At 35.6% G+C, this 26,149-nt stretch overlaps 1 protein-coding gene across 14 annotated transcripts in view; it reads left to right on the top strand.

The window, feature by feature from the left end:
• The window catches only part of CADPS2 (calcium dependent secretion activator 2), a 451,849-nt gene that overhangs the window by 171,136 nt on the left and 254,564 nt on the right, over positions 1 to 26,149 (top strand). For all 14 annotated transcript variants that reach the window (XM_069462753.1, XM_069462752.1, XM_069462749.1 and 11 more), the window contains exons 4-6: positions 9,631 to 9,711; positions 16,664 to 16,900; positions 22,021 to 22,142. In XM_069462753.1, the coding sequence (XP_069318854.1) occupies positions 9,631 to 9,711; positions 16,664 to 16,900; positions 22,021 to 22,142 (440 nt within the window). The remainder of the gene's footprint in view (positions 1 to 9,630; positions 9,712 to 16,663; positions 16,901 to 22,020; positions 22,143 to 26,149) is intronic.

The raw sequence follows: 26,149 nt of genomic DNA, 5'->3' as shown, positions 1-26,149 counted from the left end.
TGTGTTTCAGGAAAAGCTTTGAGACACCTGCTAACTGCAACAGTCTTGCTTCTGTATTTGTTTACCCTCGTCTGGCCCCTTGTTTTTGCCAGCAAATTCCCTAGAAGAATCTCAACGATGTGTTGCTTGCTTCAGGGTCAGAAGCTCAGGAAAGAGAGCTGTTGTGGTGAGCTGTGCAGGACGGTAACAGCCAGGCAGTCTCTGGGGACACCAGAAGGAAAGAACATGAATAAGAAGGCAGCCGTGCCAGGGCTACCATGTGATGATGCAGAAAGCAGCATTATTTGGTCCTATCCTTTGTCCAAAGCAGCAGGATTGGCATCAAGAATGGAAATACAGGAAGCTGTCTTCTAAAAAAGCACAGGTTTACATTGCTTCTGGTCAGAGCCAGTAACTTATTAATTATCAAAATTGAGTCATAAACCCCTAAAACCCTAAGTGTTAGAAGGTAGCACATGCTACAATTGAGATATGAAATCAGGGATAATTGAAAGAAAAATGGTTATTTATTTGTTATTAGGAAATCATGAAAAAGAATAAGAACAACCCAAACATGTTGTAGAGTAGCTACTGTACTATTAAAATTAATTGCCATATTTTGGCTTCTGTGGGTTAAGAGTCAAGTACCTGCAATGGCGTACATTCATAGAACAAAATATTAGGAAAAAAGGATAGTAAAGAAGCTTAATGTGTATAGTCTAAAATGAGCAGCATAAAGATACAAGAATCTGAAATTGTTATCCAAGATGTAGTTGAATCAGTATATTATAAGTGCAATAAAGAAAATGGAGTGAAGGAAGAATAATTTGTCGGTGGAAAGTTTAATTTCAGAATAATTTTAAGGAAATGCAGTGAATTTCAAGTAAATATAGCTATTCTTTCAGTGGGACAATGTTAGATGATATTAAAACTATATATTTTATGGTCTTAAGTAAATTAATAAATAAAAGTAATTTTATTTCACATATTTTTTTTTTTTTTTTTTTTTTTTTGAGACAGAGTCTCACTCTGTTGCCCGGGCTAGAGTGAGTGCTGTGGCATCAGCCTAGCTCACAGCAACCTCAAACTCCTGGGCTCAAGCGATCCTCCTGCCTCAGCCTCCCGAGTAGCTGGGACTACAGGCATGCACCACTATGCCCGGCTAATTTTTTTTTTTCTATATATATTTTTAGCTGTCCATATAATTTCTTTCTATTTTTAGTAGAGATGGGGTCTCGCTCTTGCTCAGGCTGGTCTCGAACTCCTGAGCTCAAATGATCCGCCCACCTCGGCCTCCCAGAGTGCTAGGATTACAGGCGTGAGCCACCGCGCCCGGCCTATTTCACATATTTTTTAATGAAAATGTTGTTACTTAGGTGGTACCCGTTAATCTTCTGCATTTCCTAAAACAGAAATTAAATGTGTTTATTAAAGATTATTTTAAAATATGACATAAGGTAAAACAGTATTTTCAAATAATTAGTTAATCCATTATGTATAATAATTAGGGGATATAGATAGTATGCTCCAAGCATTGTATTAAATGATAGGAACCTAGAGACAGGTAAGACCTAGGTATTTGCTAGGTTTATAGGAAAAAAAATAATGCTGTTGTAAATGCCACAGTAGTATGGCTCTATTTTTTTGGAGTTGGACCAGCAGTATCATCTTTGGGTATGTCATGAAGAAATTCACCAAAATGAGAAGAACCTAAGGTATTTGGACAGAGAAACAAGCATGTGCAAAGTACGGAGTTGTGAAAGAGCATGGCTTTTGGGGGAACTACAAGTCTTTAGTCCTGTTGGCGTATAAGGAGGAGCTGGAGCTGTAGTGTGAATTAATGTAAACAGAGGCAGCTAAGGGTTTTATAGACTGTACAGAGAGGTTCAGTCCTAAATGACCAGAGCCTGAAGAGTGAGTACATAGTACCATTATCTACTCCTGTAATTCTCTTCCTTTTACTTCTATATTTTTAATTTAAGAGGATTAAGTAACTCTGAATTTAACAGCTATCTAGATCCTGATCTTTTCTGCCATAAGCAACCTTCATTAATCTTTTATAATCTCATTCCATTAACTGAAGAAAGTGACTCACCCAGATTTACTCAAGTGTCACAGCAAAGTTAACCGAGATTTGACCACATCCCCCTGCCCTCAAATGCCTTATGTCTGAAGGCTGCAAGAACTGTGCTGAGTAATACCACGGGACTGTTTGGGAACTTGTCCCAGATACACAGGGATATTTGTGAATGGTTAAAAAACAACATTCAAGTTTATGATTTCCTTTCCCTAGAAGTTTTAGCTTTTGAGATTAAGTACTTTGGGTCTAGGAATTTAAAGAAATTAATAAATAGGAAGTTACTATGTTACCTGTTTTCCTCTCATTGTGGCCATCTTCCCCTGAATTCTAGGAACCATGAGGCATTAACCATTCTGCACACTTCCATTCAAGATGTGTAAAAGGAAAATAGAGAGGGAGAAAAGGTGAATCCTCAAAGGAAATTGGGATCTGTCTTCTTATTTCTCAACTAGTAACATGTGATGGATAATATGTTTTAACAGACAGTAATTTTCTCCACGTCAGCAGAAATAAAAGCACATTCTACTGACAGTTACATTTGATTACTTTCAAAATAGAAAAATAAATGCCATGGAAATGAAAATTAGGCAGGAGTATATTTTTCATATATATGTAATTTAAAATGTCAAAATCCTTGAGGAAAATAGTCAAGTAAATGTCATTAAATGGCAATTTTTGATTTTCGTGATACAGCAAGGGAGAAACTAATATGATCTTAAAAATGGTTAGATTTTACAATATTTAATTTTTGGAATTTTGAAATTGATTACTGGAATGGCCATATTTATATATGTGATCAATTCTTTTACAGATAAATACATAATATAATTTAGATGAATTAGATTTCCGTAAAATAAATTTGAGTCTATGTTTGGTAATACTGAGTAAATTCCCTCTTTAAAAAGTAAATTTTGGTAATTGTCAAGGTAATTTTAATATATTCTTAAATTAGGTTTTATTCATGTTGCTTCATTTGACTATGCATTATCGTTTCTTAAAGTTGGCCCACATGTGCAGGAACTACATAAGACTATTTCTAATAAGAATTCTCCTAAAAGATTTTGTCGAATATGTTTTCTCTGGTATCTCACCAGATCACAAATATAGATTACCTTCAGACGTTCCTTCCGTTTATTTTTAAATATTTCTTCTTTACTTAGGTCTAGCCTATGGAAGTCAAAATGTTATCTCAACTTTTCCACTTTTTTTAAATGATAACACAAATCTACAAAGAGATCAGGCATCTTTGTAGTAGTAATATTAGAAAAGAAGTATTTTTGCTATTGTACTTCATAGCCTATTCTCAACTATTAATGAATAAGAAGAGATTATATGAGTATACTGTTTCAAGCATAATAAGCAATCGTATCTTTATTTTTCATGGTTGTCAATGAAAATGTTCTATGAAAATTAAAATGATACATATGTCAGATATAGATATATATTTCTTTTATTTATTCAAAAATCCTCATTGAATACCTAAGAAAAACGTCAATTACTGCATTGAGCAATGAAAATGCAAAAATAACAATATCTGGTTTTTTCCCTCAAGGCATTTGTATGTGTTCAAGAGACAGATACATAAACAAAATGTGGAGGTATAGTTGTTCAGTGCATTACTGGAGGTATGTGCACCACAGCACGAGCATGTGGATGGCAGTATCTTGACTTGATGTTAGATAGTTTGCATAGATTTCTTTAGTGCTCCTCAAACCTATATGTACACTAGAATTAACTGAGGAACTTTAAAAATCACTGGTTGCCTGGGCCCCACCTGAGAGTAAGTGAAACAATCTATGGAGGTGGGACCAGTTTATATTTTTCAAAAGCTTCCTATGTGTTGCTGATGCCCAGTGAGGGTTGAGGACCCCTGGCCTGACATTCTCTCTGAGGACTATGTCCCATGGTGACATCTACCTCTAGAGGAGGCTGGCGACAGTGCTAGCTGGGTGCTGGGAAGAAGAGGTGATTTGGCAGTGTATAAAACTCAATTCTCTATTGGAGCTTTAATCAAAGTTTAATGAAGATTTTAAGAAGGTGGTAATTCCTGAGTTTTGAAGGATGGACAGACATTTAACCAACAGGGAAAAAAACAGCATTTACAAAGGCACAAGAAGAGTGAAATGGCTTAGAATCTGTTAGGGAGTTGTGTTGGGTGTGTCACTGGAATAGCAGGAGATGAGACTAAAGAATTAGGAAAGGGCTTGAATATTAAGGGCCTTGCATGCTAGATAGCTTGGAATTTATCTTATGATAGGGAACAATGTTGAGTTATAAACAAAGGAACAAGAGGAACAAATTGGAGATCTGGGAAGATCCTTCTCTGTGGTGTAAAAAAGGAATTGTAGATGGCCATACCTTTCCTGACCTCACCTGTGAGCATGGACCAGTGTTGTTTTTTAAAAAAAAAATGCGCCAGAAACTACATATTAATCCTTCAAGTAATCTTTCCAGGCTCTGCTCATTGCCATGCTCTCGGTCTTTTGATTGTAGGCTTGTTTGGACCTCTCTGTTGCCTGTGAAATTCTTAGGCTTCTGGACTTCGCCCAAGAATCTGTTTTCACATCCTCTTGGTTCCATGCCCTGTATTGTGCTTCTGAATTCTACTCTGCTCCCACCCTTGGGAACTTTGGTCACGGTTAAAACACGAGACCACCTGCTTTGCTGGAAAGGGACAAGATGAAAGTTTAGGAATTCTAGCAGAAGCTGGAGATTGTCAGTGTTTATCTTATAAAACTTGTATATTAACCATGGTTTGATGGTACATTTCCAGCTAGGATGCTTGTTTTTGTTTTGTTTTGTTTTTAAACATAGTACCTACTCTGGTTAGGCACTTTTCTAGGCTAATCTGCTCTGGGAACGTTCTGGGAAAGTGATTGTGTCTTTGCCATTTTATTTAGTGATAAACTCTTTTAATCTCAGCATTATTTCATTATCAGTATAGATGTAGATTCAACTATTTTATTGAAGTAAGTATAGTTAGTAAATAATGCTTAAAAATACTAGCTCATTACTTTTGTACAGAAGATAAAATGTTAATAGCAAATGAAATACTAAAGAAAATTTCATGATGTGCAAAAAATTTGCCAAGTTAAATTTACCATTTTAAATATATATGTATGCATATATATACACATAAAGAATAAATATGCACATTCTCTAAACTATAGAAGTCCCATGGTTTTTATGTTTGAGGTTAAATTTCTTATGTTCTTGCCTTTGAACATTTTGATCCATTATTTAATATAGTTTAGTTCAGTTCACATAGGGTAATTTTATATCTAATTAACTCATTTATCTTTTCCCTATTTTAAGTTTTCAAAGGAAAATGTGGTTTGGGAAATGCATTTTTAAGACTCTTAGAACTGTTCTACAACAATGCATGACACAACTGCTATTTCTGAGTCAGATTTGTATGCATAATTTAGAATGTAGATATAAGAGAGTTCTTTAAAAGCTTTGCTCTAGCAGACATAATGCTACCTGATTCTTTCATACATAGTAACATCATACAAGGAATGTGTTGCTCTTGAGAGTTTGGGAATAACTTCATTTCCTTATGTTCTTTTTGTTGTATGCAGTTACAAAAAAAACATTAGTTACTTTGTAGTTGTTAGCTAATTCTCAGTGACCAGGAGAAGAGGGCTTTTGTTTTTGTTTTTGAGGGGGGTTGCTCCATTGAAGATGGATCAACATAGAGGGGTTCTTAGGGTCCAATAGCCTTCCAAATACAAGTGGAATTATTCTTTGTATTTGCATTGAAAGTAAGACTGGTTGTTTGAATTCAACCAATGGAGATGGATTTGTTTTATTCTTATCATTAGGGTAAAGTGAAATAAAAAAAGAACATACATTGCAGTTTAAGTTAAAGGTCATAAATACCTGAGAAGTTCAACAATAAAACAGCTATGAAGGGTATGTCATCAAATAGTATCTGTTTTGTTGCTGAGTAATTGGTTTAGACAGTCTTCCCAGAAGATTTGGAGCTTGATCTCGATAAGGAAAGTAGGGAAGAGAATCCCAGGCTGGAGGAATACATGATTCGGAAAATGTAACCTGTTTATGAATAATGAATAAATCAGTTTGTGTAGATAATGCAATTATCCAAGAGATTAGAAAGGTGGATGAATGCAAAATATGGGAGAGCCTGAATGCTCAACTAAGGTGTTTAGGCATCACTCTCTCTTATTCCTAGTCATTCATTCGCTCTCTCCCTTCTTCCTGTCTTTCTTCATCCTCCCTCCCTCATTGTTCCCTCCTTCCCTCTCCTCCTCCTCTGCCCATCTCTTCCTGTCTTTCTTCCCTCCCTCTCCCTCCCCCCTCTGAGATTTTGGCCTGATCAAGGGTAATGGGAGTCGTGTGTAGAAATAGGGGAGCCATATTGAGCAATGGATGGTAAAGAAGATCAGTTCAGTTTTAGTTTGAGGTGATTGTGAGATGCCTAAAAGGAAAGGCCTTGCCTTCAACTGGAAGTGCAGCGCTGGAACTCGGGAGAGAAGCCAGAGCTGTGTGCTGACCTATAACCCTGCACTGAGAAATGGCTGTGGACACTCTGAAGGCAAGAACAGCCGAGGACCAAGCATGGCGTGTTTGAGGGCTGAGAGTGGGGAGGCAGCAGAGCCAACAGCAGGAACAATCAGAGTCAGTGGGTTGGAGTCATGCTCTGTTTTTATGATGAATAATTTATGATTCAAGTGATGGTGAAGAATTAACACTTATTGATGAGGTAAATTAATGTGCTAGTACTTATAAAGTTATTGACCAGTGTTTTGAGGTCATGTTGCAAAATCCATGCACATTTGTCACTGTCAGATCAAACAGTGGGCTGCTAGAAAACTCTATGATAAACAGTAGTGTTGGGAAGAGTGTTCTTTCGGAATCAGCATTAGGTTTGTACCAGTTATTTCTCGTGATTTCTGGTGATTCACAGGTAATACAAATACAATGGACCAGCTATGAATTAATCCCAAGGGAAACACCAAATTTACATAGCAGTGTAAACACTAGTCTACTTGTATTTTTTATACTAAAGGATAAAGACAAACAAGAAAATAAATAAGACAAACAAGAAAATAACAATGCAATTCATCCAAGAAAAGTATGCCATAATTGAACTAGGGACTCAGAGTAAAAACTAATGGATTTTTTTCAGTGGGAGAAAGAAGAACTGGATTAACTAGAGTTAGCATATACAAAGCCATTATTTTGGAAAAAACACAGCTATTAATCTCCCTTTTTAGTGATCAACAATATTAATATAAGGACATTTATCCTGGTTCTAGAAAATAGATTAAACAGAGAAGGAAATGATGCTAAACAGTGCTGTGTAAAGCATTTTTTAAAAGATCTTTTTTTCTTTAAGATAAGAGCAAATGTAATGAATTCAAGTGTTTGATGTTTGCAGTTATTAGAAAAATGATGTCACAAGTTATAAAAAGGACCTGTTGGGTGAAACTTAGTGATGTTATTTTTATTCTGTATTTAACATATTCTTAACTGTGAAATAGCTGGTCACCAGCACAGGCTTCCGGTCTCCCTGGGATTTCTGCAGAGGGAGATTTGCTGATCTCCAAGACCTTTTCCTTTTTCCCAGAGCTGCTCCCATGGACCAGGAAAGAAACTGGACAAGGGGATCCCAGGGTTTGAGATGTGTAAGTCAAGACTAATAGACTTCTGCATTAGGTCAGCATTTTCCCTACTGCCTTTTTAATATTTCCATCTTTGCGCATACATCCTGATATTACCAACCAAGAAAAAATTTTTCTCCTCACTGAATTCCCACAATATTTGGTCATCAGCTTACTTGTGACAACTGTGTTCTGTTTTATGGATTATTTTTACCATTTTTGTATATAAAGTATGAACTCTTAGAGGGCCACAACTTTTGTAGCTATTGAAGAACCTGCAACAGAGCTTGCAGTACAGTAGGTGTAGACAAAATGTAAACAGAGTTAATAAAGTGATTATGGACTGTTCAGGTCAGCATTAAGAGCTTATGTCTTGATGTTCCTTTCTAAAGAATTTATTAATAGAAAATCTCTATAAGCATAGGGTTCACGATGTGTAGGACTGAGGTGGCTATTTTCCATGGTTTATGTTTCAAAAGTCATACAAGCCTCTCCTAGAATAAAAGAATAGAGCCTTCCATAGAGAAGCCTCTTTTGAGTTAACCACCCTTTTGAGAATCTGGGTCAGCTATGAAAGTCAAACAAGCCCTCAAGGGAAAAAATGCAAATCTCTGCAAAATTTTACTCACAACTTAAAGAGACTCACAGACTCCTAAAGGTCCAAGTTAAGAATTTTCTAGCCTAGAGAATTCTGAATGTGGAAATACCAATTAATCCCTGCGTAATGAACAGGAGGAAAATAAAAGTACATTTTCTGTACTAAATATTTGTCAAGCCAGTGAAATATTTTGATAATTAAAGAGAAAAATGCTCTGTGTAATAGAAACCAGAGGCACTGCAGAGAGTAAAAGTACATTTGGGCATCTATTATGGTCAAGGTTAAATTGCTCTTTTTAAAAGACTTGAAAAATATTCTGCACTAGGAAAGCACATATATGAGGCTAGGTAATCTGTTGTCATGTAAAATGCTGACATCAAGAATTAAAAGAAAAGGAGATGAAAAGATGAAGTTGCCCTGGTGGAGTGAGGACATGCCTCTTCCACAAATGCGGGAGCCCACATGTTCCCACATTATTTATCTCACAGCTCAAATCCAGCACCGTGGTCTAGTGTGTCAGCAACATTTTAAAATGGAATGCTCCACATCTGTAACATAGTTCATTCATTCAGGCTTTCCTTTTTTCTTCCCTTCCCTCTTTTTTTTTCTATTTTTTTTTTCTTTTTTTTACACGTGTAAAGGCACTTATTTAAGTTCTCTGCAGAGTTCAGGAAAGAAAGAGAATTATTTTCACAATAGCAGTGTTTGCAGCCATACTGAAAAAATGAAATGTGCTTGAAATAGCTAGAGAAATACTCTAACACACACATAAACACACACACATGCACACACACACACACACACACACACACAGAGGCACACAGAGAGACAGAGAAAGAGATCTGACCAAGGACTCCCACACAGTGCCTGAATTTTATTCAGCCTAGGCCTTGACTGTTTGGTGCTAGGTTTCCGTCTACATGACTCTCGGTGTGTTGGATGTGGTAAAGGGGAAAGACAGAGGTCAAAGATGACACCTAGGTTTTGGGCTTGAGCAACTGGGTAGAGAGTGGTGCTCTTTATGACATGGCATTACTCATGAGTGATTGGGGTGAGGAGCTGAAAATCAGGATTCCATTCTGAGCTTATGGTAAGTAGGCAGTGGGAAATATAAGTCAGGAACTCCTGCAGGAGGTGAGAGCTATAGATAATAGCAAAACCACAATGAAAAAGTACCCAAGAAATTTAACTGGACTGCCACTCTAATTAAACAACCTCTGTATTCTTTTCTCAGTAGGGAGCTGAGAGAATTATAAAACATGTTTGAGTCATTTAATCTTTGCATTAATCTGTAGGTCACTGCTATGAAGTGATCACGTATGTGCAATTTGTGTTTTATTTTTAAGCTGGATAATGCAGATGAACAAGCAGCCCAGATCAGAAGGGAACTCGATGGTCGGCTGCAGTTGGCGGAGAAAATGGCAAAGGTAAATTATTAATTTAGACATATTGTACCACATTTATTTCTTTACTTGGATATCTGTGGGCTGAAAGAGTGTTTTGTGTAGATAGGTAAAGCCAGCAGAAGAGCCAGGCACGATGGTGCGCGCCTGGAGTCACAGCTACTCGGAAGGCTGAGGCAGGAGGATCCCTTGGGTCCCGGACTTGGAGGCTGTGGTGTGCTGTTTGCACCTCTGCACCCTAGCCTGGGTGACAGAGCAAGACCCTGTTACACACACAGGCACACACACACACACACAAAAATCCAGCGTAATATTCTCCTCTGCAAGTATACCTCTTAATCCCAAATATCTGAATGCATGTTATCTAAATGGAACATGGTATCCACATTACATATCCATCCTCAACATGTCAACTGTTTAAATTCAATGATAACTTTTATAGGTTTTTCTGAAAGCAATACCTGATTTTCTCAAACAACTAGATCTAGAAGAGTTTTAATGTTGCACTAAGTAAAATATAATCAAGGAGAAAAATCTCCTCCCTACAAAATCATACGATACATTCCAAAGTATCCAGCATGGTTTTTGGCACATATTGATAACAACTAATATTTGAATGACTAATTTAATGCATGAAAAATGTAATTTGAAGTGCTAGTACAGAGTCTGGTAGATTATGTTCAATACAATATTGCAGATTTTAATTTTTGCAATCACTGTGTTTTTGTGAGCAGAAATAGATTTCAAACAAAAGCCACAAATTTCATTTTAATACTTTAGGTTTTTAGAGAGAACCTAATGGTCTAAATCATTCTTTAGGGGATTGATGGGTTAATTTACTTCAGTGGTATAAAAATTTTAGTCCTTTCCAGTGGAACTGCAGTTAGTGCTATTGATTGCTCTGAGTGTTAAGATTTTCTCCCTTTCCTTTCTGCTAAGCAAAAGCTTTGAGTATTTGATTGACAGTCTATCCCTGTCCCTCCCCCACTTCATATAACATGTATACAGTAAAATACACACATCTTTAGTTTACAGTTCGATGAGTTTATGTATATACACTGTGTGTAACCACTTCCCAAATTGAGATAGTGAGCTCTTCCAGCATGCAAGAAGATACATCTCGTAATTTCAATAATTAAATTACTTTTGTGCTTCTGCAAAGAAAATATGTATTTATAACTATATATAAGATTTAAAATACAAAAACTATTAGAAAAAATTGAGAAATTAGAGACAAATAATGAAATAGAAAAAAATTGAGAGAAATTAGTGAACCAGAATGATAGTAAATCATGAGAACCAAGGCTGAGATACATGAGGAAGAGTTTCTAGATGAATGAAGCTGTAGCCTGCTATGAATAAGGGGCAGTGGTCGAAAGGACAACATGCCTATTGTTGTCCTCTGGATATCCAGAGAGATGCTGGATCATTCTAGAGTTTGAATGTGGACTTCATAGGATAGAAATCAAGCAGGTTGTTGCTATTATAAGCTTGAGAGGGGAAAATGTTTTACTCAAATTCCTAGCCTGGTATTTAACCTGGCTGGAAGGGCATTTGCTTGTCTTACACCTGAGGCTAGGAGAGAATCCAGGGAGACGTGCCTGACAGCACGTGGCAGGACACTGGACCTGTGCTCAGCATGCCTGTGTACAGATTGTTGTGAGATGGGGCACGCTGTCATTAATTAGACTTGCTCCTCCAAAGGCCTGGCTGAATATGTAATGCTTTAGAATAAAGTTTAAGTGGTTTTCTGAAGAGTTATGAGACAAGAAGGAAAGCCTCAGATGTGTTCCCAAGTTCATGTTTAAGAAGGAGAATGCGTGTTGTTAGCCCCTGGGCGGAGTCTGAACAAGGGTCAAGGCTTCTCCCTGAGGGGACCCCAGTGATTTCATCAGAGATGTTGATAAAGTGGAAAAACTGAGGAGAAAGAAGTGAAGCTGATGGGGTTCGAAGGAAAAATATACCTCCCCAAATAGGATACCTTTTGGTGAAAATATTTACGTAGCAGATTGAGCAAGTTTCCTTGGTTTCCACTTCGTTATCACCCCGTGGAAGCCATCTTAATGAAATATTTAAAAGGCTAATGACAATTTACTGACCTTATTGCATTATATCGCTACAATAATCCTGTGAACCTACAAGGACAGATGATATCATGAATTTAATTTTACAGAAGAGGAGATTGAGGCTTAGGGAAATTGCTTACTTAACCCAGATTACGTAACAAATGAGTAGCTGAGGCAGCCTCAAACGCCAGCCTTGCCTCCAGAGCCTGGGCTGGCGCTTTCACCCCTGCTGCCTCTTCAGTCTGATGATAAATCTGGGAGTGTGGTTTATTAATAGGTATCAGTTGGCAACCAGCACAACTCTCTTCTGCACTTCACAGAATAACACAATACAAATAACAGTAAAACCATAGGGCATAAATCTCTGTTTTAAGGGATACAAATTTTGCCTTTAATATTTTATCCAAGGGATAATTAGGAAATAAAGGGAAAAAAATGTGGGTGGGGCCAGAAAGACTTGTGGTCACATCCATGATTGCTATTTCCTAGATTTATAATAGCAGTCATATTATTTAACATTTTTGAGCCTCATTTTTTTTCCTATCCATAAATGCATTGAACAAATATTTATTGAACACCTACTAATACAGCCAGCCATTGTCTTGGGCACTGACAAAAATATTCCTGCCAGGCCCTGGTGGAGCTTCCCTTGGATTTGTGGGAGCCCCACAATAAGCAGTAAGCGTGCCATTTAACTGAACTGTGATGGGTGATCACTGCTGCTTAGAAACTAGATCAGAGCAAGTGGGATCAGGAGTGTGAGAGAGAGTGGTGGGTGGTTACAGTTTTCAGTCAGGTGATTGGGGCAGTCCAGTTCTTTCCAGTTACTCAGGCCAAAAGACTTGGAATCATCTTTGACTCCTTTCTTTTTCTCCTACCTCTGCAAGATATATCAGGAACTCCTTTTGCGTCTAACTTCAAAGTATTTCCAGAATGTGATAATTGTTTCCATCCTCCCCCTTCTACTGTGGTCTAGTCATCATTGCCTCTCACCTGGATAATTGTTCCGTCCTTGTTGCTCTTCTCCCTGATTCCACCCTTGTCCCTGTCAACACAGCAGCCAGTAAGATTTTCTGCACAAAACCTTATGATGATTCCCCATGTTGCTGGCAGTAAAATAAAAGTTCCTACAGTGGCCTGCAAAGTCCCACGTGATCTGGTCTTTGTTACCCCTCTGCCCTGATCCTCCACTAAGCTCTTACCCTTCCTCAGTTTACTTCAGCTGGAGTGGCCTCCTTGCTCTTCCTGCCACAGGGTATTTGCCCTGACTGTTCTCCCTGCCTGCAGTGATCTTCCACTCACATTCCCTTGGCTTGCTCCCTGTAATAGGTCTCCAAAGAAACAGAACCAATAAGAGATCCTATCTAGATATCTGGACATATATCTAGCTATATGGAGATAGATACAAATATGTATATATAATATAATAAAATAGACACACACACACACACACACATATATATATATGTGGGAGGGAGAGAGAAAGAAAGATGGAGATTGAGTTTTCAGTTCAAGGAATTGGCTCCCATAGTCATGGGAGCTGGTAAAGCCAAAATCCAAAATCCATACAGCAAGCTGGCAGGCTGGAAATTCAGGTGAGAGTTGATGTTGTCGTGTTAAATCTGAAAGCTACAGGGCACACCAGCAGGTGAGGGATTGAGGAGGGCTTTCTATGTTACAGTCTTAAGGCAGGAAAACTCAATCTTTGCTCGTAAGTCATTCAACTGAGTGAATGAGACCCAGCCACAGATTAGAGGGCAATGTAAGTTACTCAGGGTTTACTGATTGTAAGTGTTAATCACATCTAAAAAATATCTTCATAGCAGCATTTATGTTGTTGTTTGACCCAACAACTAAGTACCACAGTCTAGCCAAAGTGATATACACAATTAATCATCATACTCTCTTACCTGCTTTTATGCTGGTCCGTGGCCTGTTAGGAACTGGGCTGTGTAGCACTGCCGCCCTCCCAGCCCTGGTGGAAAAATTGTCTTCCATGGAATTGGTCCCTGGTGCCAAAGCGGTTGGAGACTTCTGATTTAACCTGTGGTAAATCATGGTTTATAGGAATGACTCACAGTTAACTACAAAATAACCCTATGTCTAATTCAATTCTAATTTAACATGTATGCTTGTCTGATGTACAGTTCATTTTGTTGTTTCCAAGTGAGAGACAAAACAAGCAGGCTAAATAAAGTTGATGAAATACTATCAATAAACCTCAAAGCTTTAAAACAGAATTATGAATTTTTTCAGAGAAAAAAATTCTAGTATATTCTATTTCCTAAAAAATTTGAAAATACTGATAAAATAATCAATTTGGGTGATGTCTGCCTATCTCCTCTTTGATAGATAACAAGGAATGAAGTGTTTTTAGTGAGAGCTAAATATAAATAGTTTCTTTTCATATGCTAATGCTGGATTTTCCATTAAATAACATGTTGAAAATTTAATGAAAAAAAAAGGTGCATCTGAACTTTCAAATATTTATTTGCCTTTTGCTTTGTTAAAATATAATTTTAAAAAGGCAAAATTATTACTTTCCTAGAAATATGAAAATGAACACAAATATTTTATTCAGTGAATAATTAGTAAGCAAACCAGTTTGATGTTAAAACCAGTCCAAAGAGCATTTGAGAAACTAGGTGTTTTGAGTCATTGCTAAGATTCATGGATGACATACAAAAGTGGTTAGTTTCTCAAAACAAATTAACACTGTAATCACTGGATAATCTTACTCATCAGATGAACATTTGCACCTTTTTCAAGGTTACCTCCACAAGGTAACATGTAACTTCATTGTCTAGAACCTTTAATCAGTAGTAAACAGAAAGGTGATCCAAGTGTATTTCCCCAGCTGGTCATTGGGTGGCCTTTGCCTCCATATGACATTGAAAGGACCTGCCCCCTCATCTTTTTGTCTTATTTCTGAGTTGTGAATGCTTTTTCTGACAGCCTTTAAAGTTAGTCTAAAAATGTAAAATTATGTTTTGCATGGTTCATTTTGCTTCCCCCTGCTCGTATTGAAAAACCATTCTAAAATAATTTTTTCCCCCAAAGGAAACCAAGGTTTTCTAAACCTGGGTAGTTATATGTTTTTCCTGAGGATGCAAACTTACTATTTTAGAATGTTGCTTCAAACTGCAGAGAAGTGCTAAAAGGATACTTAAGAATCTTCCTGTGAAAATTAATTTTTAATGTAGCTATTTCATGTTTCTGTGATAATATGCAATTTTAATATTGATTATATGCAAATTACTTTTAAAAGAAATATGTGAAGGTTATATTGGGGAAAAAGAAAAAACAGGTGGCCTGAGACTTGGGGACTGATTTGTGAAGTGGTACCAGATGTTCCTTCCCATCCCATGAAGGAACTGCTGCAGGTGGGTCAGAGACTAGGTGCAGGTTGACAAGAGCACTCTGGACACGTTCCAGTTGTCCTAGAGAAGCTGATTTCTTAGGTTAGGTTTTGAGTGATGCCAAGGCAAAAAGTAAAGCCAGTGATTTTCTGGAGCGTCGGTCCATCATTTGAAAGATGGCTGCTTTAGCCTTTCATCCTCTCCAGCCAGTTTTGTGTGGTGGTCATGTTACACTGGGCTTGATGTTGTAAAGCTATCTACCTTCTACTTCTAAGAAAGAAGTCCTATATGCCATGTTGGCAAAGATTAAAGAAAGAGCCAAGAGTCTGAGGTACCAAAGTTCTTTCATTTGCTGTTTTGGGGAATATGAGTTGATACAATCTTCTCTGAGAACAATTTGGCACTTTCTAAATATTAATATTTGGAATGTCCTTTTTTATTGAGTGAAAGAAACAGAATCTGATTGTAGAGATAAAAGGATGAAATGGCAATACTATCTAATCCATGTAATTCAGCAAGAAAATAGAATCTCCCAAATTGATATTGTTACTTTTACATTTAACAGCTTTTATCATAAATTTACCTTTTGCTTTAAATTTAACTCTTTTCTAACCGTTAGTAAAAAACTGAATTTATGGTCACAAGAGATCTTGGAGTATTTGTGTGATGTGGAAAATCACTAATTTTAGAAATATGACCATATTGCTTTTCAATAATATCGGTTTTTAAATTTGAATGCTTATTTATAAAAAGCATATTTATTAAAAGCAAATTTATAAAAAGGATGCAATACACATCTGAGAGAGATATTGTTAAAATGTTTGTTTCCTAACTGGCAAAAAAGTGTATCCTGAACTTTTTTTTTTTTTTGAGACAGAGTGTCACTCTGTCTCCCAAGCTAGAGTGCAGTGGCATCATCATAATTCACTGCAATCTCCAACTTCTGGGCTCAAATGTTCCTCCTGCTTCAACCTCCCAAGTAGAGCAGCTGGGACTACAGGCATGCGCCACCATGTTCTGCTAATTTTTTCTATTAATATTTTTAGTAGAGATGGGGTCTCACTCTTGCTCAGGCAGTCTCAAACTCCTGACCTCAAGTGATCCTCCCGCCTAGGTCTCCCAGAATGCTAGGATTATAGGTGTGAGCCACCGCGCCTGCCTAACATTTTCTTTTAGAAAATGTTACCCCAAGCATTTCAAAGCTAACAGCAGCTAATTAAGATTCATCTATACACTAAAACATCTTACGTGCATGTTTTCAAAGTTTGTTTTCCTTTAAGCAAATCTTATTGAAAAAAATTAATGTGAAAATATATGTAATATTTTTCATTTTGTACACAATCCTCAATAAGATTGATAAGGTAACTTTAGATATAATCAAAATTGCCAAAGCTTGAGGATTTTAAAGCCTAGAGACTTAAGTAGGCTAGATATATTATATCGCAAGTATCATAATTTCTAAGACAGTGAAGTGTATGCATCATGTAATCTTCTATGATGAAATTGTAATATGACTTATGTAACACTGTTATTTTAAAAATTATTTTCAAGGAAAGAAAATTCCCACAATTTATAGCAAAAGAAATGGAGAATATGTATATAGAAGAGTTGCGGTCTTCAGTGAATTTGCTAATGGCCAATTTGGAAAGTCTTCCAGTTTCAAAGGGTGGTCCAGAATTTAAATTACAAAAATTAAAACGTTCACAGAATTCTGCATTTTTGGACATAGGAGATGAGAATGAGATTCAGCTGTCAAAGTCCGACGTGGTGCTGTCCTTCACCTTAGAGGTAAGTGGCTTGATCCCATGCTTGCCTCTGACAGCATAGATGAGGCTGCACAATAATTTCTACTGACCTTTGTGGTAAATTGTAGAATTTAAAACTAATATATCTTAGAAATGTTAAATCATTCTTCATTTGCTGGACACTCAGGTTGTATATGCAAACAAATGCAAATTTTTTAACGTAACAGCAGTATTAGCATTAAATAATAAAAGTGTTAAGGAAAGTCTTCTTTATGCCAAAAGTTCATTGCTAAAATAAGCATCATACTCTGGTTTCTCTTCAGAATGTATAAATCTTTTGCCTTTTAAAATAAGCATCAAAAGCCCCATAACATTCTGAAATAAAAAAAAATAAATATAAAACACACTTAGGTGGGAATAGGATTTAAACATATAATGGAATTCTCTGATTTGGGAACTCCTATCAGGCTTTTGGTTAACCTTGTTTTTAATCCACTTCACCTGTGGGATCATCTTTCTAGAATCCCATCAGCTGCAATGCACATTACTGGGCACTATAGATGATGAGAAGCAGAGAATTCCTCCTCTCCAGGACTTCGTTTCATTATAGGCACGATAAATATTAGAAAGAACAAGAACATATGTCGTGCATTTACAGTTGTGTTCTCTAAAACTTCAGAGTTTCATCTCTTTTGTTCAAATCACTGGAAACTAAAGACTGATACTCTTAGTACAGCTACCTATTGATGTTTTTCATTATATTTCTTCATTGCTAATCTATGTATATGGGCTAATCTAGGTATTTATGGGTTTATATACCACAACACATATATATGTACATATGAACATCTTTAGTTCCTTGGAAGAAAGAGCATATGTGAAACACAAGATAAAAGATTATATCATAATAATTTGTGTCAAGTCACAATTTGGTTTAAATGGCAGCTCCCCCGCACCAATAAATTTTGTTCTATAAGTAAATAATAACAATATGAAACTTTAATTTATAGCTCTCTGAAAAATTATATTGAAGTTTATAGCTCCTTCCTTATATTATTATATTCTCTCTTTATTGGTTCCCAGTGCTGCTGTTCGCATCTTCTGATTGATAAAGAAAAGCATATACAGTCTTATGAGGAACAGTTCTAAGTTTATTTGTTGATATTTGACTTGCTTAGTTTATGGCAGAAAAAGAAAATGTCTACTTCTGGTCTTTTTCTTCCATTTTTTCAACTCTAAGATAAGTTCAAACTTGAGGATAAGACAACTGCCTCTCACTTTCTTTCTTATCTTCAGGCTAATGATTTCTTTGTAGGTTAATAGATTAAACTTAGTGCCAGAGTAGAAATATGATGCTTTCTTTTGACTCAAGCTGGGTTTATCTAATGACTTTGCCAAATGGTTTCACTACTGGGTTTCTTCTCAATCTCTTCTGCCTCATAAAGATGTTTAATTTGAAAACTACATAGTATGTTACATGTGGAATTTTCTCATCATTCCTGCCTCAGATCACTTGCTGACTTAAATAGAAAGTGCCAACTCTTTTTTTTAAGGCTTTGTACAAAAGAAAATCAAACATTTAGTTACTTTTTTCTAACAAGAGTTTGGCATTTAAATTCATTGATGGAAAAAATAGTTTGTAGAGCAAATAATTTTTATGAGGTACAAATCTACCATTATCTTTATAGCGAAGCATGCAGAAGTGAAAACAGTTCAGAACAATTTCTCTTTTTCTATTGTTCAAAAATCTTAATTGTTAATAACCTCTTATGAATTCTATTTTGTCTTTTGAAAACAAAGTTAGGCAACGAGTCAATGTTTAAGTGAATCTATGAATTGTTATTCTGTGCTTTATTGCCAGTGTGTTAAAGAGGGCTGTTGAGTTGGCAATATAATGTTGTTAGGAGGAGAATATATGCTAAAACTTCATTTTGCATGGTCAGAGAAGCTTGCATATTTATAAAATTGTTTTGACATCTGCTGTCAAATTAAGGCAGACATTTTCCTACCATAGCATAATACAAATCTGTTCTCAGGTGACCACAGTGTTTTAGGTAGGAGTTATGTGTCTGGCAAAAAAAAAAAAAGAAATCATGTTAAGTGATGATTGTCCAGTGTGTGTTTATAGGACACTTGAGAAAATAGATGAGGTACTTTCTAGCCACAAGCCCTATGACATCAGCCATGCTAAGCTGAATGATTATCCCTAGCCCATTAAACAAGCCTTGCCCCTCAGACTCCAGATTTCAGCCTAAGAAAACTCTGAAAGGCAAGCAGTTAATCCAATTTAAAGCTCTCATATTTCATTAGTCAGGCTTAAAATTGGTCCAGTGGAGGGATCTTTTCTAGGAACTGTATACTGAGTCTAAGGAATAAAGTACAGATTTGGAAAACTCTGCTCAAATTTCACCTTCTCTTTAAGATTATGCATACACCTTCCTTCTCCCACCACACCCTATTCCCTTACCAAGCTCAATTTTTGCCCCAGCACTTATCACCTAACATATAATCCTGTTGTTTATTATGTTTATTATTAGTTATCTGGCTTTCTCTATATAAGCTGCAAGAAGGTTACATTTTTTTTTTTTTTTCTCTTTTCCAGGTTACTGAGGTATCAAAAGTGCCTAAACAGTGCCTGGCATACAGTTGACTCAATAAATATTTGTTGAATTAAGGGGTTTTATGATATCAAAAAGCAGCAGTTAGCCATATAGGGTTACTTTTAGGTGTGCTTATTTATGAGGGCTTCAAAAAGAAGATGAAAGCAAGAGATAAGTTAACCCACAAACACTAAGCCATTCAATGATGTGTTAAAATTCATTTTCAAGTAAAACTAGAAAAACAAATCTTAATCTATGAAGTGAAAGGTCTGTGTTGTATGGGGAATGGTGTCAGTGGCATGAATATAGTTGACTTTTCACACTGAGTGTTTTCACTGATATTAGGCTGGCAGACTTCATGACTTTGCCTGTATCTGGTGATACATGAGTCCTGATTTCACCATACTGTGTAGCTTCATTTTCTCACAAGCTACACATGCTTAAGTATCACATAACTTTGTGGTCAATGTATTACTCAGAAGCATCAGAGATGTTATCTAGTTTCATATTTATATGTGCATGCTTCCTTTTTTTTTTTTTTTTTTTTTTTTTTTGCTTCCGGGACAACTTTGTCTATTTTATCCTTGTGACATCAGCCACAGAAATACAGGGGAAAGAGAAGATGATACATAGGTCAGTTTTAGTTTCTGTAGGTCCATTATCAAGTTTTGCTGGGAATTGAAACACTTACTTAAAATTAGGTTATTTTATGGTCCATGGAATTCTTGGCTGTCTTTATTACTAATGATTGAGACTAGCTACATTTTGTTTTCCTTTTGGAAATCAGATCCGTAGAATTGGGTTTTTGTTTTATTTATATGTACACATTCATCACAGAAGTTATATCTTTTGAAAGTGGCAATTCTGAAGGATAAAATATTCCTGACATGGTTGGGAGTATTGTTTTGAAAAACAGAATGCTGTTTCACAAGTTGTATGTTTTAGGAGGTCCTGTTTACAGTAGCTTGTAGTAGAGGTGACAAAAATGATGTCAAGCAGATGCTTCCTTTCTTTCCTTTTGCACTCTGGATATTTAAACACACTGCAGAAAGAGATGTGATGTAAACAGTAATATTCTGGAATATGAACCAATGCTGTTAAGATTTCTAAACTTGCGGTACAAAATTCTGTTGTTTCATAACTTCTAAGTGACCATCAGAAATTTCTATTATTGAGCTAAGTTATTAGAGTCATGGTGGTAAGTCCAAATGTAGTTGGCTTTCAATTAATTGATATGGCTAAGAACTTATTTTTATTCATACGTTGGTATGCATTTTAGTGTAACAAAATGACAAAAACCCTTGTTGAGGATGGAAAGTTGCTCTGAGTTTGACCTTTTATCACTAAATGAATAAGTTTCCCATATTTTTTATGAAAATAAAAGAGAAACCAAATATATGTTTTTATTTATAAATATAACCATTCTCTTCTAACAGAGCTGAATGGAATAATAGTTCTTTTAGAATGGTTTATTTCTTTGAGATCTTTTGGATCAAGATTCATATCACAATTCTGTGAAAAATATAATGACTCTAATAAGGTATTAAACAATCAATAATGATATGCATGATGTTTATGGTAGATATTTTGGTAGCTACATAGCAGAAATGATATTATTCTTGTTTGTACAAATACAAAGATCAATGAAGAAATTACATCTATAAAAATGCATTTGAATCTATTTTATAAATTAAATGGATTTAGAAAAGTTGACACAATTTTGGTTGAAAAAACTATGGTAAATAACTTTCATATTTTATGTGTACATCCAATGAGAATGTTAAGTTACAGTATTTTAAGACTGACAGCTTTTTTAAAAAACATAAAAAGGACACTTGAAAAAAATATCTATTTTCCTTTCTCCTAGGAGTTATAGATACAGAAAGCAATATCAGTTTTTTTTTACCCTTTTCCAGTGTACATTAAATTAGTACATAGTTTCAATGGTTAAATTTTTTTTTCTTATCAAGTTAGTATAATATGTTCAGTGGCAAATTATAGTTCCCATATTATTTTGATAGTAAGACATACTGTGACCATAAAGAAAATTCTTCTATAAATAGTAATAGTCATCTAAAATAAGTGAACATAGAAAATTTCAGGTATCACATATTGATACCAATGAATTGGTAAGATGGTGACAATGTCTACCAGTAATAAATACTGTATCGCTTTATACAGAAACTGTTATCGACCTCACTCAATTTTCACTTATGATTCTGCTTTACTTTATGCAGACTTGTCTTAATTTGTTAAGGATCTGAGTTTAAATTTCATTTAATTTACTAGGGCTTTTATTTATGCCTTTAACCTTACTTTTATTTAATAGCTGGCAGGAGATATTTTTTCAGATACCAGGCTTCTTCAAAATGTTATTTACCATACTTCCTATGACTAGAGATGGATTATTAAAAAGATAAAATTCCAGTGATGTTAACAGATAACAAAACTGTTTTTTTACAATTTTTTATTAGTCCTCCTCATTACAGTTCATGCCTCTATTTCTGTTTATTGCTAAATGCTATCAACTTGACTTATTATTTTAAAATCATTTTATCTCTAGATTGTCATAATGGAAGTTCAAGGTTTGAAGTCAGTCGCTCCCAATCGAATTGTTTACTGTACAATGGAAGTGGAAGGAGGAGAAAAACTGCAAACAGACCAGGCTGAAGCCTCAAGGCCACAGTAAGCCTAGTTGAAAAAAAAAAAAAAATTTTTTTTATTCTCCCAAAGAAACATGCTTTCTTTATTTTGGGTACTGTATGGTATTACTCTCTGAAACTGCTATCACGCTAGCTTTGTCTCAGTTGTGTTAGAATCAGTGTGCACCTTTCTGGATATTGATGTTATAATTAGAACTGTGGTAGAATCCGTGTGTGGTACAAAGAGAAAATCCAACATGCAAACACGAAGCTAATCATTAGACAGTAAAATATTTGTAAGTCATTTATAAGGAAATCATGTTTTATCATCATGTATTATTTAAAAGGTAACACATGATTCTATTTCAGTTATTAGAATTTAGAATGAGAATACCTCTTTTGAGATCCTGGCTAAGCAGTGGTTAGGCACTGGAGATAAAAGATGAACAAGAAACTTTAATTTTCTTTAGGACAGAGGTGCACAGTGTATTATGGGGTTGAGAAAAGCAGCAAGTCAAACCTTCTCACCCTGCCTGACAAAGCCCTACAGTTCTGCCTCTGACTGATTTCTCATTACCTGACCAGTTTCTCATTACTTCTGGAACCTCACCTTCTCCCTCTCTTCACCTGGTCTACAAGTATTCATCCACCCTGGTCTTCAACTGGTCCCTCAAATACATATCAAGCTGTTCTCATTGTTGAACTTGCTTTCCTCTCTGCCTGCAGTCGTCTTCCTTATATTTGTATACCTGGTTTCATGGCATTGAGAGAATCTCAATTTAAACATCAGTTCCTGAGAAGAATACTTCCCTTTAGATAACACAATGGAAAACATATTTTTCTGGTTCATAACTTTTTAATTTTTGGACTGATATGTTTCTCACCTGTTTATTTTGTATTATGTCTCCTCTTGAGAAAAAGGTTAAAAATCTTATCCTATAGTCTCACATCCTAGTATTTAGTAGGTATTCAGTTAGAATTTATTAATTCAGTTGATTGAACTTATTTTTGTGACTTAGTCACTATCAATATTTGAGGGTAATATATTAGCATATTCACAGAATTGTGCAACTATCACCACCATCAATGTTACAACATATTCATCACTTCAGAAAGAAACTCTGTACCCTTTAGCTATCAACCCCTAATCACTCCAGTCCTAAGCAGCCACTGATTTATAGACTTGTCTTTTCTGGCTGTTTCATATAAGTGGAATTGTATACAGTCACACATTGCTTAACAACAGGGAGACAATTTGAGAAGTATGTTAGGTGATTTCGTCGAATATCATGGAGTGTACTTACACAAACCTAGGTGGTGTATTTATTTTTGTTTTTATATATATTTTTCATATGAAAAACTAAATGTTCCATTACTATCAGTCATTTCCCCTACTTGATCTGCAATGTCAATATCAAATGCCATATCAGGTTTTTATATATATTCCATTATAATTTTATGGGACCACTGATGTATACGTGGCCTGTTGTTGACCAAAGTGTCATCATGCAGTGCGTGACTGTAATATGTGCTCTTCTGTGACTGGCTTCTTTCACTTAGCATAATGTTTTCAAGGTTCATCCATCTTGTAGCATGTATCAGGACTTTATTTATTATTTATATAACTGAATAATATTCCATTGTATGTGTATACCACACACACACACACACACACACACACACGGTTTATCCCTTCACCTGGGTTAGTGGAAACTTGGATTGTCTCTACGTTTTGGCTATTGTGAAAAATGCTACAATGAACATTGGTGTACAAGTATCTGTTTGAGTCCTGGTTTTTAATTATTTGGTGTATATACCTGGGATTGGAATTGCTGGAACATATAGTAATTATAAGTTTAGCTTTTTGAAGAACCTCCAAACTGCTTTGCACTGCTGGTGCTGCACCATTTGCATTCCCACCAGCAATGTATGAGGGTTCCAGTTTCTCCACATTTTCACCAATCCTTGTTATTTTTCGTTGTATGCATGCGTGTATGTTTTGTAGTCTTCTTAGTAGGTATGAAGTGGTATCTAATTGTGGTATTTATTTGCATTTCCCTTATGACTAAAGAAGTTGAGCATCTTTTCTTAATGGTTTATTAGCCATTTGTATGTCTTCTCGAGAGAAATGTCTATTCAAGTCCTTTGCCCATTTTTTAATTGAGCTATTTGTTTTGTGGTTGTTAAGCTGTAAAAGTTCATATACTTTGGATTCTAGATCCTTAAGTATATGATTTGCAAGTATTTTCTCTCATTCTGTGGATTTTTTCACTTTCTTGATTTCTCTTTTGAAACACAAAATTTTGATGAAGTCCAATTTATTTTTTCTTTGTTGCTTATTCTTTTGGTGTCTTGGACGCCTTCTCTTATTTTTCCATTCTCTATTTCATTAATTTTCACTCCACATTATTTACTTCCTTCTTTTCCTTTAGGTTTAGTTTGCTTTTCTCTTCATAGTGTGTTAAGGAGAAAAGTTAGGCTTTTGATTTGAGATCCTTCTTCTTTCTTAATATAAGCAAGTACAGCTATAAATTTCACTCTAAGCACTGCTTTAGTTGCATCTATAAGTATTTTGTTTGTCTTCATTTTCATCCATCAAGGTGCCTTTCATCAGCAAAATATGTTATTTGTATAGTAAATAGAGTCAATAGAAAAGCTTCTTCACTGCAGGAAATACAGCCCCAAGACCCACAGTGCCACCCCAGTGGATGCGGGAATTAAGAGAATTGAGATCTTGTCACTCCTGAAACCTCTTGGAAGCACACCAGTTTACCACCACTCACTTTTTGGGAAGCTCTTTTATGGAACTTAGATTGGTTTATTTAATCTACTTTACTAGTCCATGAGATCTTGAGGGAGTACAACTGCTCTGAGAATCTCAATGTCATGGTTTTTTTTTTTTTTTTTTTTTTTTCAGTATCTTTCTTGTTTTATTTAGGCATAATATATATGCCATAAAAACCATCCATTGCAAGTTAGATGGTTTTTAGTAAATTTATGCACTTGTGCAGCTATCATCACAATTCAGTTTTAAAACATATCACTTCAGAAAGTTCTGTCATGGCCATTTGCAGTCTATTCCTGTTCCCACTCCCAGTTCCAGGAAACTACTCATCTGTTTTCAAGCTCTACATTTTACTTTTCCTGGATAGTTTATATAAATGGAACCATGCAATATGTAGTCTTTGTATCTGGCTTTTTTCACTTAGCGTAATCTCTGCAAAATCTTTAATTGATACCTGAATATTTGGTCAATGAAATGAATTAACTGTTTTCTGAATAGTAATGTTATTTTAGCACTCTTTTCACAAATAGTAAAAGTTTACATAGGGTGTTGCTCATTTAATTTCTAACCTTGTTCTCAAAAGAGATTCTGGTAATAGGGAACATCTAAGTGAACAATATAAATGAATTAAAATACTTAGAAATCATACAGAAAATATTACAGGAAGCCCCAGTTCTCTTTTTTATTACTCTCTACAAGGAAATTTGACTAAAATAGCCTTTCTGTGTTTCCCCATGGGCACTGAGTTAACTTGTAAAATGAATTAAAAGATTTGTATTTATCATCTTGTCCCCAGGGCAGATTACGTTCAAAATGTATCTCACTAATGCTGACCAACTGCAGCTTTTCAGCAGTGTCATTACTTTCATCCTGAACTCATCTTGCACAACAGGAAAGAGACTCATCTTCTCTATCATCATAGTGAATTATGCCTCAGACACGTTTTCTAAATTTTACTGCTTCAACAGTTTGTGCTTTGTTAGAGAGCAGTTCATCCTTCTGTCTGATACTAATTAAAGTGCCTTATTTAGTCCATGTTTTCAATAAACTTAATCAAGATTTCTAGCCATTGCCTGTTTAATTCCTGTAGTTCAGATTTCCTGCCAGCAATTAGGTGGAAACAGCATGTGAGATTGGTATATAACTTAGAATATAGGACCTGGGGTCTAATAAAAGCAGTGTTAATAGACAAGTTTGATTAATAAAGAGTGGCAGTGAGGCACTCTAATTTGTGAAAGTTTTGTTTTCAATTTTCATTTTTTAAT

The sequence above is a fragment of the Eulemur rufifrons genome, chromosome 29 (genome assembly GCF_041146395.1).
Source record: "Eulemur rufifrons isolate Redbay chromosome 29, OSU_ERuf_1, whole genome shotgun sequence".
In the NCBI taxonomy this organism is placed as follows: domain Eukaryota; kingdom Metazoa; phylum Chordata; class Mammalia; order Primates; family Lemuridae; genus Eulemur; species Eulemur rufifrons.
Note: the sequence above shows the minus strand (reverse complement) of the source record. Positions and strands in the feature narration are given on the sequence as shown.